Below are 15,155 nucleotides of genomic sequence, written 5' to 3' on the forward strand. Positions count from 1 at the left end.
CTGTGGTTTTTCAAACTTTTTTCCCCCTTACCCTTAAACATATTCAACTGAAACGTGACACATGGCTTTATTATGATAAGTTACAGAACAGGTTCGAGGTTCTGGGCGTTTCGTCTGTTTTTCATCGAGTTATGCCATTCTTACCCTCGCCAGAGGAGAGGGTATTGCATTTGAGTCCGTTTGTCTGTTTGTCCGCACAGAATAAATATGATTTTCTCTGCAACCGTCGGTCCGATTAACAGAAAATTTTCACCATAGGTGCAACTCCACCCGTATAATTTTTTTATGATAATTATGACGTCATAGGTCACGTGGTTCGGCCGCCATCTTGGCAAAACCGAAAAATTTTGCACCTCTATATCTCCAAAAGCGCTGAATAGAAAAATTGAGACATGGCTCATTGTAAAGAACTCTCCATGTGGAATCAAATATGTTAATGATGATGTCATAGGTGACTCCATTATGACGTCATAATTCGACAAGTACAAAACTTCATCCTATCAAGATGAAATTTCTTGAGCGCCATGTCGGCATAAATAGGTGGCGAAAAGAATAATGATGACGTCATCGGTGACGTGGTTCGGCCGCCATATTTGTTTTGACACAAACGCCTTAAAAACCACTGAAAATACATCCTGGCAAGGGTTTGTAATCTCTGATTGCTCTTTTTCTTGTTGTACTTGTAGATTTATGCCATTTTTGAACTTGCAGAGTTATGCCATTTTTGGACTTGCAGCGTTATGCCATTTTTGGACACATGTATTGCAAAGCAAATCTCGCTCATATTTATAATTCAAATGGGGGTAGGCCTACTTTTTGACATGTTGCTTTGATAAAATTACCACAACCCAGCCCCAAAAAATTACCCCAACCCCTCTCTCTTCCACAGATCTCCTGATGTCCCTGTTCACGGTTGTTGTTGTGCTTCCCTCTCTCTCCCCCTATTGTCTCCCGCTCCCTTTACTATTTATATGTTCTATGTGTTAGCTCTTATACTAGCTTCAACTAGTATACAAAAAAGAAGGAAAGAAAAAAAACGTCTTTGTGGATCTTGAAGGTGTTGTAGGCCCCTGGATTTGTTTGAATGGCCAACCACTGATTTAACTGAGCTACATGTTGATCTTGTCACAGATTCTGTTTGTTTTGCAGTGGAATTGTAATGGCCACCCAACGTTATCATACTACAACTAGAACGGGACTCGGTAGGGCGCATGCCTCCACCAGGTTGAACAGTTTAAGTTTTGTATCCACTGACAGGCCGGATCTGCATCTGGACCTGAACCAAAATCCAATTAACCTGTTATTGATGGAGGTCATGTTTTCATTCCTGTCTGTCTATGAGCAGGATATCTCAATAAGTCATGGCCGAATTCGGACGAAACCTGGTGGGCAGGTTGAGTATGTGACAAGCATGAATCGATTAAATTTTGTAGTAGATCCAGATACAAGAATTTTTAATGGTGCTCGGACCAAAATTGAGAGATGGGGCCAGAAACGAAACAAGGCATAGATATTTCAAAAAGTTGTGGCCGAGTTATGACAAAACTAGGTGGATGAGTTGTTTGGTAACAAGAACAAGCCGTTCTAAGTTCGAGAAATATTTGTTTGGTATTTGCAAAAGTCGAAGATTTTCCAAGTATATTGGTTGGTCGCTTGTGTTATTCTGTATGCCTGTCTGTCCCTTTCTCCGTTTCTATGTCAATCGCCTGTAGGTCACAATTTTAAACTTATTTTCATGAAACTTCACCAAATGACAGGGTTGGTCATAAGCAAGAAGCCTATTGATTTTGAGGTCAAAAGGTCAACACAGGCCAAAGGTCAACAACTTTGTCAAGTTTCTAAAATCCTCAATTTTCATCCGATTTACTTGATTTGAAGAGGATTTGCATATTTGGTCATTGAATTCAACCAACAATGATTTTTAAGGTCAAATTCTTTTTAGGGATTTTGCAACTATCGTGCTCTGCATAATGTCTTTCTTGGTTGTTTGCTTTCTATGCATTCCTGAACCGCTGGACGGGTTGAAAACTGGTCGTTGTACTAGCGAGTTGAAAACTGCTGGTAAAAGGGTAAAACCCTTTATAGTCTTGGAGGGTTCAGAGTGGGGGTTTCCCAATTCTATCTATGTAGATATGCATGGGATTGTGCCACTCCTGGTGGAAGGTGGTATTACACGTCGTACGAAAATACCGCAATTGTGGGGAAATTATCCCATCTGTAATTCTGGGGGAATTAACCTGGGAGGATTGAAAAATAAATCATAGTCCCTGGTATTGAGGGTACGGCGAGGACCCCAATTCTATGGAGATGTGTATCACATAGCAACACCTGGTGGAAGCTGGTATTCGATGTCATAAATCGTAACAGTGGGGGAATTAGCCAATATGTAAGGATGAGTTATTTGCTACTTGTTATAATCTGGAAAATGCTCTCTTCCCTTTTAACATTTGATCTCCCTGTGTTGTACCCCTATCCCACTGATGGGTAGACATACATCTCTCCGGAATTGATTATACATTGGTCTGACAAAAGGAACGTATTTTATATCCTGACAAATCTGGCAGTCAAATTGTGTTACCCTGGAAGGATTGTCAAACAAACCCATCTGTCTATTTCCATGGTCAATCAGTGGAAGAGGTTGAGTCTCTTGAACCTTTCGGCCTCACTATCAGCCATGACCTCTCCTGGGCTGACCCATGTAGCCCAGAGCTAGCCACAGAAAGGGTATCCTCCATTATTCCAAGTCATTCCTTGAAAAATCAGAAGTACTTGCAGTCTGCAAGGCCTTTATCCATAACTCAATGGTGTTCTGCTCTCCCCTCCGAGGCGAGCATCACACTTGACTCGCCAGCAATCTCTGGTATCTAAAGTTCTCAAAAGTATTGGTATCTTCCACGATGAGGCTGAAGCTCAAGGCCTATTTCTTTCACATCACAAACAGGTCAGCGGCGTTTTTGTTTAGCACCGCTCCTCGATATTGCCCCCTCTGCTCTCGGTAGCCCTCCGACACCTCTGAATTCCCCCATGATGCACACAGTGTTCCACTGAACCCCTTTTGGTTGAACTTCCAAAATCCAGGCTTTCCCCACACCGCAACTCTTTTGGTCCGCTTTTCTCCTGTTTGTAGAGCTCCTTTCCAGAGACATTGGAAATCGTGCTCTTCCTTCCCAAGCTATAAGCAGGTGGTGCATCAACATCATATGTCCCTCAGATTGAGGATAGGAAAAGGACCCCCAGTTTATGCAATTCCACATCCCCATCACACATTCCTACTCTTGATCTGTTCTTCCCCCATTAAGCCTACCTAAACCAACCCTCTTCCTGCAAGTTAGTGTTTTCTCCCCTCTTCTCTCTCCTCTTTTCCTGTTTTCCTGTTTGTTCCTTCCTTATCTTGTCCAACAATGGCCTGAATCATTTTGGGCTAACAGGATGGTCTAGAGGTATGCACACTCCCCTCTAAGATGTCTAGGTGGGTTTGAATCCTGACCAAGCTATAAACTGTCATCCTGATGTTTCACAGGCAGGGTGATTCATCAATGTGTGTACCATCCCTTGGATTAAACTTGGTGTTGGTGGATCTTAAATATCCCAGTGTCATTTGCGAAGAGGAGAAGAGCTATCAGCGGCACCATGAACATATTACAAATTCCTTCCCTATGACAAAACTTCCTACCCAATAATGGAAGGAGGCCCTAAATATCAGACATGAGATCAGTGCTCTCTCTCTCTGGACATAACTTGTGCTTTTGATAGATTGGCATCCCACCTTGATTTCCAAGCTCTCTGCCTATAGCATCCAAGGTCAACTCCACACCTGGGTTACTGACTTCCTCTACTCTCGTAGCCAATGTGTGGCTCTCAATGGAATCCTTTCTTCTCCTCTCCCTGTCAAGGTCGGAGTGTCCCAAGGCAGGGTTCTGGGCCCAGTCCAATTCCTGATCTTCATCAATAAATCTCTCTGACTCTCTGGAAAATCCACTTTATCTATTTACTGATGACTCCACCCTCTGCCGTGACATCGCTCTTCATTCAGGCAGAAAGGCTGCAGCCTCTTCCCTCTCTTCAGATATTGAAAAAATATATCACAAGCTGGTCAAACACTTGAACTCTGTCTTTCAATCCTCACAATTCTCACTCTCACTATCTCTCTCTGAAAACACCGTCTGGCAACCACCTCACTCCCCCAACCTCCCCCCCCCCCCTCCCCATCTACTTAACAATCCTCTTGAGGAAGTTCAGTTATTCATGCTCCTGGGTCTTACTAGCAGCCATGATATTTCATGGGCAAACCATACTTCAAAGTTGGCCTCCAAAGCCAGCCGCCAGCTGGGCATCCTCCATCATACAAAGTCCTTCCTTGGCACACCTGAACTCCTTTCCACCTGCAAAACCTTAATCCGCAGCTCGATGAAATACTGCCATCCCATCTGGGCTGGATTCCCTGCCTCACACCTAGCTCGGCTCACGCTGTTGAAACCAAAGCTTTCAGAATCATTGGAATCTCCCGTGATGAAGCTGATTCTGAGGGCTTTTAACTCCCTCACCGCAGGCAGGTTGGTGGTCTTTCTGTCTTCTACAGACTCCTCTCCAGCCTTCCTCCCCCTAGCCCTGTCTGTGCTCTGTCCCCCAAATATTCCTGCAGGACCCACAAGATCTGCCAGCAACCCTCTTCTGGTGAAACTACCAAAATCAAGACTCTGCTCACCTTCACTTTCATTCCTATTTTTCCCGCTTCTGGAACAAACTCCCACACTCTCTTCAATCCCTCTCCTCCCTCCAGGTATTCAAAACAGCTGTTCACCACCATCTCTTATCTTCCCCCATCCAAAACCTTCATTTTTTCTGCCCCCGTTAAAAAACCCCAAATCCACCTCTTTCAATCTCTGACTTCATTCCTGAAATTCCTAGTAGTGTTCATTTGCTTTATACCGTGTACCCCTTCCCCTCCCCCCAGCCCTCTCCCTTCCACAGATCTACCGACGTCCCTGTTCTCTTCTGTTGTTGTGCTTGTATGCTTTCCTCTCTCTCCCCCCCCCCCTTTCTCCCGCTCTCTTTGTTGTATGTTTTATGTGTCCGTGCAGGTTTTCATGTTTAATGTGTTAGCTCTTGCATGAGCCTCGATTCTGTATACAAATTTTTTTTTTAATCGCAAACAGGAAACCTACTGTTCATATGGATGTTATAAAGGACACAAACAACAGGTACAAATAGCTAATGTATCGTGTTAAATAAGGGGGTGTAAAAGTCGCTGAGTAAAACGGCGGTAAACTTCCGGAATGTTTTTCTACGACCGTTAAAATCTCTTTTTTTTCAATTGAATTATATACAGTACTTGAACACTGTAGAACACAAATTGCCTTTTTGTCACTTTCAAAAACCTTTAGTTTAGCAGTAAACTTACGTGGACAAAATATTGCGCAAAAGGCACTCTGGGTACCAGTGCATGACGCCATATATCATGATGGTGCTTGAAGGAAGAGATGTCACTTACAAAGTTTTCTCTGGGTACCAAGTGACACTTTTCTCTCCACACTCAGCATGGCAATTAATGGGAAATTCCCTCCTCTCCTTGGATGCCAACCTCTGGGGTTTTGACACCATACTCTATCCTTTAAATGCTGAGCGTCGAGCAGCATGTACCAATTTTTGAACACTTTCATGACTCTGCAAGGGTCAGAATCGAACCACCGTCCTCCGAGACTCGGGTGGTGCACCGCTCTAACCACTTTTATTCTCGTGCGCAGTGTCGAGGCTTGTTGTGGAGCGAGGTGAATTGTCACTCAATTTGGTTGAATCATCTGATCACCACGGCAACCAATTTCACCCGAGTTATGTTTTCACCCCTGTTTGTCTGACTAACTGTGAGCATGATATCTCAAAAGGTTATGAACGGATTCGGACGAAACTTGGTGGGCAGGTTGGGTATGTGCCAAAGCCTAATTGATTATATTTTGGTGAAGATCCGGATCAGGATACTAGTTTTTAAAAGTGATTCTTCACAATTGAGAGATAGGGCCAAAAACGATATATAGCATAATATCTGAAGAAGTTGTGACAAATCTTGATGGATGATTTGGGGAGTGGCAAGAACAAGCCGATGAGATTTTGTTTCAGGTCCGGATCAATATCTGACCTATCAGTGGCTGATACAAAACGTAAATTGTTCAGCATGGCACAGGTATGTGCTCTGACGAGTGCTGTTCTACTTTATTGAATGAAGTTTTATTTATTACCTTATTATATTACGGTTATTAAATATGTAAAACCCCCCAAAATTGAACGTTTAAATTCCCACTGAAAATAAGAATTTAATACGAGTTCATTTACAAGGAATTTCAACATAGGAGGCCATTCAGCCCATCAAGCTTGTGTAATGGCTGCCAACATATTGTTGTTCGTCCGTCGCTAACGTTCTAAGTCTGGTTAATTGTTAATGATTTTAAAAATTCTGCACAAGGTTTTACCTTTACCTGGAGTGATATATCACTCCAGGTAAAGGTAAAGCCCATCAAGGCCCATAAAGATCCCACCATTGTGAGCTTCAAATCCCAGACAGGAAGCCCAATGAGGCCACCTCAACTGATTTCAGTGAATATCAATTTGAACTGCGCATTACTTTGGTGAAATATCAACGGAGGTACTTGTTATCCCAAGACAAAGTCAAAAGCATAAACCTGACCTAAAACAAACACAATATATTGGCAACTAGCAATGTAAAAGTATATTGATCTTGTGTTAGGCCTTTATCCTGCTTATGATATACAGTATATATGAACAGGCTCTTCTATGCCCCTCAATACACAAAACAAATTCCCGTTTAAATGTTTAATGGCCTTAATGGATGTTTAAACGTTTTAAGCACAAGAAAGATGTTTAACCATAAAAATGCTTAAACGTTTAAACAAGCCAACTTCACTTTAAAAAGAACGTCTTAAGTACAGGATAAAAATTTATTGTTCAGGAGGAATGCGCAACCCAATTTTATCATTGAAACAATTGTTTTTGTCATTTAACCTCAACATTACCACCGTCACCTCTTTCAATTAATGCTTTTCTCATCTCGCTCGTTCTTCCAATAGGGGCTGGCAGGATGGCCTAGAGGTACGCACATCCGCCACTAAGCTGTCTAGACTGGGTTCGAATCTGGACCCAGCTTTCACACCCAGTGTTTCACAGGCAGGGCGGTTCATCAATGTGTGTGCCGGTGATGTCAATGTGTCTGCCGGAATTAGTTAGTGGACTTGAAAGATCCCACGGTGTCCTTCGCAAAGAGTATGATTTATTACCTTCACACCCATGTGCTATCGACGACACCATGAACAAATTCTAAATACCTGCCATAACCTTAGTTGAACGTCAGGCCTGGCCGGCTGGTTCGTGAAAGACTTGAACAAGCTTCCCCCACAAGCACGTGGTAATAATTGCGGACGTTAAAGATGAAGACTCATTATTCCAATACTGCCTTACATAAAGAGCTGTATCTAGAAGCACCCTGCTCCTTACGGAGACCTTAATCTGACTGTGTAGTGAACATAGATTCTTTATCACTAAAGTCCCCTCTTGATGCTTGAGGTAAATTTAAAATTTCAACCATTAAATTCCCTGCATGAGCCATAACTTAAAAACTAGATAGTATTCATAGAATACTTACCCTGCGCAGTCAACTTCGTGCGAGCCAACTCTTCTCTTTTTCAAGACTTTTTTTTTTCTTTGATCCAATATGGCTGCCAGACCACGTAAGCAATGACATCATAAATAATTTATATTCTCTCATAGAATTGTTGTGTAGATCATGCTCAAGAAATTTCAAACTGATCAGACTAAGTGTTATCCCTGTCCAATTATGACGTCATAATTAAGGAATCAATGACGTCATCGTTAACACTTATTCCCCATGCATAGTTCTTTACAATGAGTGACGTTTCAATTTTTCTATGGAGCGGTTTTGGAGATGGAGGTGCAACGTTTTTCAGTTTTTCCAAGATGGTGCCTGTATCACATGACCTATGGCATCATGATGATTGCCGTTCCTTTTTGCACCATGACGATGCATTGGGCTGCCGAAGCAGTTTCCTTGGCTATTGGGCACAATCCTGGACAGGTTGCCACTCTGACGCAGGATACCCTGATGGCTCATTCATCCCCAGCAAGCTGGTGCCCAATTTGCCGACCTCGGAAGGATGACAGGCTGAGTCAACCCCCCGGGCATCAATGCAACGATCAACCGGGATTCAACCTCAGGATCCTAGGATCCCAAGCCAACACCAGGCTATGACATCATAATTATCACAAAAGCCATGACGTTAAGCCATGACATCATAATTATCACTAAAATTCTACAGGAGGAGACGCTCCTATGCTGAACATTTTGTGTCAATCGGACGAACAATTGCAGAGAAAAGATCAACCGGGATTCAAACTCAGGATCCTATGATCCCAAGCCAACACCAGGCTATGACATCATAATTATCACAAAAGCCATGACGTTAAGCCATGACATCATAATTATCACAAAAGTTCTACAGGAGACGCTCCTATGCTGAAAATTTTGTCAATCGGACCAACAATTGCAGAGAAAAAAAATTCATGCTGATCAGATCAAGCTTTGTACTTGTCGAATTATGATGCCATAATTAAGGTACCAATGACATCACCATGAACATCTTATTCCCCATGGGGAGTACTTGACAACACACTACGTTTCAATTTTTTCCATTCAGCGGTTTCGGAGATCTAGAGGTGCAACGTTTTTCGATTTTTTTCCATGATGGCGCCTGTACCACGTGACCTATGACATAATTATCATAAAAAATTATACAAGTGGAGGCGCTCCTATGGTCAAAATTTAGTGTCCATCGGACTAACAGTTGTATAAAAAACATTTTTCACACTGATCAGGCCAGGCATTGTACTGGTCGAATTATGACGTCATAATGAAGGCACCAATGACATTATCATTAACATATCTTATTCTCCATTGGGAGTTCTTCACAATGAGCCTCATTTCAAATTTTTTTCCATTGAGCGGTTCCGGAGATATAGAGGTGTAAAGTTCTTCCAAGATGGCGTCCGTATCATGTGACTTATGACTTCATAATTATGAATAAAATAATTCTCCAGGCAGAGGCACTCGTATGGTAAAATTTCGTGTCACTCGGTTGCCGAGAAAATGAATTTGAAAAATGCAGACACGCATGTATGCCGCACGTATGCATACAGCCGATCGCTTAACCCTGCTTTTTGCTTCACGGGCGCAGGGTAACAAGGACCATTTTGGTTGACACCCATTCAGCCAGTCTACGAAAGAGAGTCGCTAGTGATATATATTTACCTTTTTTTTTTTCCCCCCAAGATTGAGGCTCGTGTAAGAGCTAACATTGATCACAAAAATACAAACTGACACATAAAACATAAAACATATGATAAAGAGGGTGGGAGAACAAGATGTAGAGCAGGGACATCAGGAGATCTGTGGGAGGGAGAGGGCTTGGGAGGAGGAGGCATGGGAAGGGGGAGGGGGTGTGGGAGTGGTTAAAAAACACATGGACTTCCAGGAAAGAAGTCGGTATTTCAAAAAAGTGGATCTGGGGTGAATTAACGGGGGTAGAAAATATCAAGATTTTGGATTGGATAGGGGAGATAAGAGATGGTGGTGAACAGCAGTTAAAGACCTGGAGGGATGAGTGGGATTGAAGAGAGTGAGGGAGTTTGTTCCAGAGGTGGGAGAAAAGAGGAATGAAGGAGTGAAGGTGAGCAGAGAGTCTTGATTTTGGCAATTTAACCATAAGAGGGTTGCAGGCAGATCTTGTGCGACCTGTAGGAATATTTTGGGGACAGAGCACAGACAGAGCTGGGGGAGCTAGGCCGGGAAGCCTCAAGGTTTCAAGGTTTTTTTTTGTCCTCAAAAGCTTTTTGCTCAAAACTCAAAAAGTCAAAACTCAACTCATTAAGAAAAAAAAAAACTCCTCTCAAATTTTGTTTTTTTTTTTAATTAAAAATCTCCAGATTTTTTTCCCTCTCAAGGTTTCCACAAGGCCAAACAATGTTGTGAAATTTTTCCATGCTTTCTGACCACTTCAATGTGATGCCATTTATGGCAGATGTTTGGGCCACTTCCACTTACAACCTTTTTCATGATTCTTTGGTTTATTGAAGTACATTAAACGCTATGTCGAATGTTTCTTGCAGATGAGCAAGTGCTGAGTGAAGCTGAGAGCCGTCGCCAAGAGCGAGGCCTAGCTGTCGATCTCTCTGGAAAAGAAGCACGCTCTCCGAGCGAGCGGTCACGAAGCCCACCTCGTCTTCTCGAGGCACCCGATTCCCAGGGAGTGGGACGTGACGACCGTGACCGACGACTCTTAAAGGAGCAATCATCGCTACTCAAACGCGATGGATTCGGAGCACGTGCGAAGGAAGCCTTTGCACCAGTGAGTGTGCAGACTGATGGAGTTTCACTTTTGTCACATGCTCAGCTCCAGAACCTCAACTTCGCCAACCTCGCGGGTCAGCCATTCTTCAGCCACCTCAATGGTACACCACCTCTATTCCTGCATCCAAGCCAGGTTGCCATGGCAACGGGGGGCTTCCCAGGACTAGCAGCTGGAATGGGGCCTTTGCTTGCTTCCATGTCTGGTGGTGCTATTGGAATAGGTGCCCTTGAGAGCCAAGGGATGACAGGCCAGCCTCAGGGACTTCCCGGTACTTCAGTGTCATCGTCTCTGCCTTTCTCCAGTATCCAGCATCACTTGCTTGCCTCACAGGTGCCATATAATTGGTCTTTGATAATTTATACCTGTATATTGTTTTTTTTTCAAAAGATTTTTTTCTCTCTCTCGCTCTCAGTTCTATAAAACTACTATGCTTATGAGAGGAGATATACTCCCCTTTGCCTGAAATAGCTGTTATTTTCTCTCCCCCCCCCCCCCCCCATGTACAATCCTAACGTTCACACATGTTCTGTCTGTATGAATGCCAGCAGGGTCTGCCGATGTCTGCATTCAACAGCCTGCTGCCCTACCACTACACGTACATGGCCGCTGCTGCTGCAGCAGCTGCTGCAGCCTCTGTCCCTGCATCGACTGGCATTCCGATCTCGCCTGCCCATCGTCATCCCTTCCTTACTGCCGGACGCTCTCACCTCCGATTTAGCCCTTATGCCATCCCCTTCTCTGCTGCGTCATCGACCGGTCTCATTCCAACTGCTACAGCCGCTCCATCAATGCATTTAACTGGTTCTGAGGCCAAGGCGAGCCATGCAGCAAGTCCTCCAGTGCCGAGTGTCGACAGGTTGTCCGTCAGGCCTCTTTCACCACGCCCAACTGCCACCTCACCTGGACCTGCCAGCCCACACCGTGAAACCAAAAATGAGCTGCAGAGCATCCAACGACTAGTTAGCGGCCTCGAAAGCCGAGATCCGGTTTCTCCTGACCGAAGCTCACCTTCCTAGCCTGCAGGCATGGCCTGTACAGGCTTGCTGTCTCTCATGTAGCCTTCTCTGTTGCTTTGTTGTACTTTTCTCACCTAACCACTGCCAAATTGCCACATGCATGAAACGTTGTCGTAGTACCAGGCAGAGTGGGTAAAGACAAAGTCCTGGACCGTCAGACCCATTTCCATCGAGGGGTTTACCACTGAGGGTCAGAAGTGGCCCATTGGCCATGTAAGGCCTAACTCATTTGTATTAACTCGTCTCTTCCACCTTCCTCGATGATCCCCTTCAGCGTCAGGTGAGAAGATCACTTGCCTCCTGATACATAGACTCCATTTAAGACAAGCTTGAAACAAGAAACAAATGTCACAACGATTTCATTAAAGGAATAGTGCACTGCCGAAAGGCCCATGGTAAAATAGATGTGGGACAAGACAGGGAGACCAGGGTGTCTGGCGAGTGCAGAGCCCGGCCATGGCCTATCATAAAAAAAAAAAATGTGTGAAATGAAAGGAGGTACGCAAAGACTGTCGATGAATGCAAGTTGTTCTGAGGCTTCTTGGTCGTTTTTGTTTGTTTGTTTGTTTGTTTTTTAAACCTTCGAGTCAACCCAGCGATGACCACAGCAAACGTGCTCCGTTTTGAGCCGCGGAAGTGAATTCACATAAAAACAGATTTGGTGAAGAATTTCCATGAACGGACAATCACAGTTGCATGGCCAGGTGACGGAAGTGAAGACCTGGCCTAGTGAAGGACGCAGCGGGTTCTCATCGAGCAGATTCGACGTTATTGAAAGAGCAACGTGGTTGGTCACCAGTTGTCCGGTTGGTCACCAGTTGTGCGGTTGGGCACCAGTTATCCGTGATTGGTCACCAGTTGTCCGTGGTTGGTCACCAGTTGTCCGGTTGGTCACCAGTTGTCCGGTTGGTCACCAGTTGTCCGGTTGGTCACCAGTTGTCCGGTTTGATAATCTTTTCACATTAACACGTTAGCTGTTGCATAAACATTTATGATAATGTGTATTATTGTTATTGTATCTACACTGAAAGTAATCTTTACTATTTATGTAATTTTGGCAAATTGTGTACATATACCGTTGATATCAATGATATATTAGGATATTCCGGAAGATATTAATTTATTGCACATTTGTATATAGAAATGTACAGACACCGAGGGCTTTCCCTCTGTTCTACCTGTGTTGTTAAGGCATGTTTGTCTTTTCTCCTATTTCATCATATGCACCCTCTCCACCTCAATATGCTCCCCAAATTCAATTCCCAATGCCAATTCCCTCATCTGCCGTCGTAAACGATCACCCTCTTTTACCATGTGCTCCCAAGGGTTTACCCTCAAGATCTAGCTCTACCCTCTTTTACCACGTGCTCCCAAGGGTTTACCCTCAAGATCTAGCTCTACCCTCTTTTACCACGTGCTCCCAAGGGTTTACCCTCAAGATCTAGCCCTACCCTCTTTTACTACGTGCTCCCAAGTGTTTACCCTCAAGATCTAGCTCTACCCTCTTTTACCACGTGCTCCCAAGGGTTTACCCTCAAGATCTAGCCCTACCCTCTTTTACCATGTGCTCCCAAGGGTTTATCCTCAAGATCTAGCTCTACCCTCTTTTACCATGTGCTCCCAAGGGTTTACCCTCAAGATCTAGCTCTACTCTCTTTTACCACGTGCTCCCAAGGGTTTACCCTCAAGATCTAGCTCTACCCTCTTTTACCACGTGCTCCCAAGGGTTTACCCTCAAGATCTAGCTCTACCCTCTTATACCACGTGCTCCCAAGGGTTTACCCTCAAGATCTAGCTCTACCCTCTTTTACCATGTGCTCGCAAGGGCTTACCCTCAAGATCTAGCTCTACCCTCTTTTACCACGTGCTCCCAAGGGTCTACCCTCAAGATCTAGCTCTACCCTCTTTTATCACATGCTCCCAAGGGCTTACCCTCAAGATCTAGCTCTACCTTCTTTTACCATGTGCTCCCAAAGGTTTACCCTCAAGATCTAGCTATACCCTCTTTTACCATGTGCTCCCAAGGATTTACCCTCAAGATCTAGCTCTACCCTCTTTTACCATGTGCTCCCAAGGGTTTACCCTCAAGATCTAGCTCTACCCTCTTTTACCACGTGCTCCCAAGGGTCTACCCTCAAGATCTAGCTCTACACTCTTTTTTTAGTTCCTGTGGACGCCATTTTTGGCAACTGTGATGTCCTTTCTCTCTCTCTCACTCTTTTTTTCTGTGTTTCTCTGTCTCTCTCTTTCTTTCTGTCTTTCTTTCTGTCTTTCTTTCTGTCTTTCTATATTTCTGTCTTTCTTCCTGTCTTTCTTTCTTTCTGTCTTTCTGTTTTGTGTCTTTCTTTCTTTCTGTCTTTCTGTTTTGTGTCTTTCTTTCTTTGTGTCTTTCTTTCTTTGTCTTTATTTCTGTCTTTCTTTCTGTGTTTCTTTTTGTCTGTTTTTCTGTCTTTCTTTCTGTGTGTCTTTCTTTGTCTGTCTTTCTTTGTCTGTCTTTCTTTCTGTCTTTCTTTCTGTCTGTCTTTCTGTCTTTTCTTATTTGTGTCTTTCTTTCTTTGTCTTTGTCTTTCTTACTTTGTGTCTTTCTTTTTGTGTCTTTCTTTCTTTGTGTCTTTCTTTTTTGTGTCTTTCTTTATTTGTCTTTTGTTCTTTGTGTCTTTCTTTCTGCCTTTTTGTCTTTCTGTCTTTGTTTCTGTCTTTCTTTTTTTGTGTCTTTCTTTCTTTCTGTCTTTCTTTCTTTCTGTCTTTCTTTTTCTTTCTTTGTGTCTTTCTTTCTTTGTGCCTTTCTTTTTTTCTGTCTGTCTTTCTGTCTTTCTTTTTTGTGCCTTTCTTTCTTTCTGTCTTTCTGTCTGTCTTTCTTTGTGTCTTTCTTTCTTTCTGTCTTTCTGTCGTTCTTTCTTTCTGTCTTTCTTTCTTTCTGTCTTTTTTTCTTTCTGTCTTTTTTTCTTTGTCTTTCTTTCTTTGTGTCTTTCTATCTTTCTTTCTTTGTGTCTTTCTAACTTTCTGTTTTGTGTCTTTCTTTCTTTCTGTCTTTCTTTCTTTCTGTCTTTCTTTGTGCGTTTCTTTCTTTGTGCGTTTCTTTCTTTGTGCGTTTCTTTCTTTCTTGCTGTCTTTCTTTCTGTCTTTCTTTCTTTATGTCTTTCTTTCTGTCTTTCTTTCTGTGTGTGTGTCTTTCTCTCTGTCTCTCTCTCTCTCTCTGCCCCACAAATGTTTTGTCGCCTTTCTCCAAATTGCCCCATCTTAACTTCCAGGTGTTATTTGCCGTGACCGTAGCCTGGCTACCGGTGGCTGAGTGCAGCCCCACGAGGGGTAGTCGGTGAGCCGAAGTCTCTTAACGTCGCCATTTTTTGAAGATGCTTCAGTTGTGAAAATAACGGTGCGTGTCTGACACTATAAATAATAAACGTTGAAATTACTGCACAAGGCAGCTCACGACAGCTCGGATGCCTCGGGTGAATTTTTCGCCACTCATTTACTCGACGGTGACAAAAGCGAGGAGTGTTTTTATTGCAGGTTATCCCGGGCGCTATGCGAGTGACAAGTTATCCTTCAGCATGCGAAACCACAGCCACGGCAGGCGCCACCCCGGCGGTTCGGCTGTATATGGTGTGAGCACAGGCCCCGGTGACGCTTGCAATGAGTCACGGCTCGCAGGGCTGGCAGCTAACTCCGAAAACCCATTAGTTGCGTGGAGAGGCTCGGCTAGGCC

At 43.7% G+C, this 15,155-nt stretch overlaps 2 protein-coding genes across 10 annotated transcripts in view; both read left to right on the forward strand.

The window, feature by feature from the left end:
- The window catches only part of LOC137439918 (T-box transcription factor TBX2), a 61,872-nt gene extending 46,989 nt beyond the window's left edge, over positions 1-14,883 (forward strand). For 5 of the 9 annotated variants that reach the window (XM_068136161.2, XM_068136163.2, XM_068136164.2 and 2 more), the window contains exons 6-7: positions 10,189-10,760; positions 10,976-14,883. In XM_068136161.2, coding sequence (XP_067992262.2) covers positions 10,189-10,760; positions 10,976-11,446 — 1,043 coding nt within the window. In that variant the 3' untranslated portion in view covers positions 11,447-14,883. The remainder of the gene's footprint in view (positions 1-10,188; positions 10,761-10,975) is intronic. The other 4 variants (XM_078768276.1, XM_068136167.2, XM_068136162.2 and 1 more) reach the window with 1 other exon arrangement.
- Positions 11,503-14,883, forward strand: LOC144888833 (uncharacterized). The gene is made up of 2 exons (XM_078768277.1): positions 11,503-13,762; positions 13,802-14,883. The coding sequence occupies exons 1-2, from the start codon at positions 13,641-13,643 to the stop codon at positions 14,688-14,690; spliced, it is 1,011 nt and encodes a 336-aa protein (XP_078624403.1). The 5' UTR covers positions 11,503-13,640; the 3' UTR covers positions 14,691-14,883.
- Positions 14,884-15,155: the final 272 nt, after the last annotated feature.

This window comes from Myxine glutinosa, chromosome 14 (assembly GCF_964187855.1).
Source record: "Myxine glutinosa chromosome 14, kmMyxGlut1.1, whole genome shotgun sequence".
Classification (NCBI taxonomy): domain Eukaryota; kingdom Metazoa; phylum Chordata; class Myxini; order Myxiniformes; family Myxinidae; genus Myxine; species Myxine glutinosa.

Bases quoted from the DNA above. Each gene is read 5' to 3' on its own strand.
- LOC144888833 (XM_078768277.1), top strand. From the start codon at position 13,641: ATGTCCTTTCTCTCTCTCTCACTCTTTTTTTCTGTGTTTCTCTGTCTC. The intron at 13,763-13,801 runs TCTTTCTGTCTT...TCTTTCTTTCTG, and splicing joins TCTTTCTTCCTGTCTTTCTT to TCTTTCTGTTTTGTGTCTTT.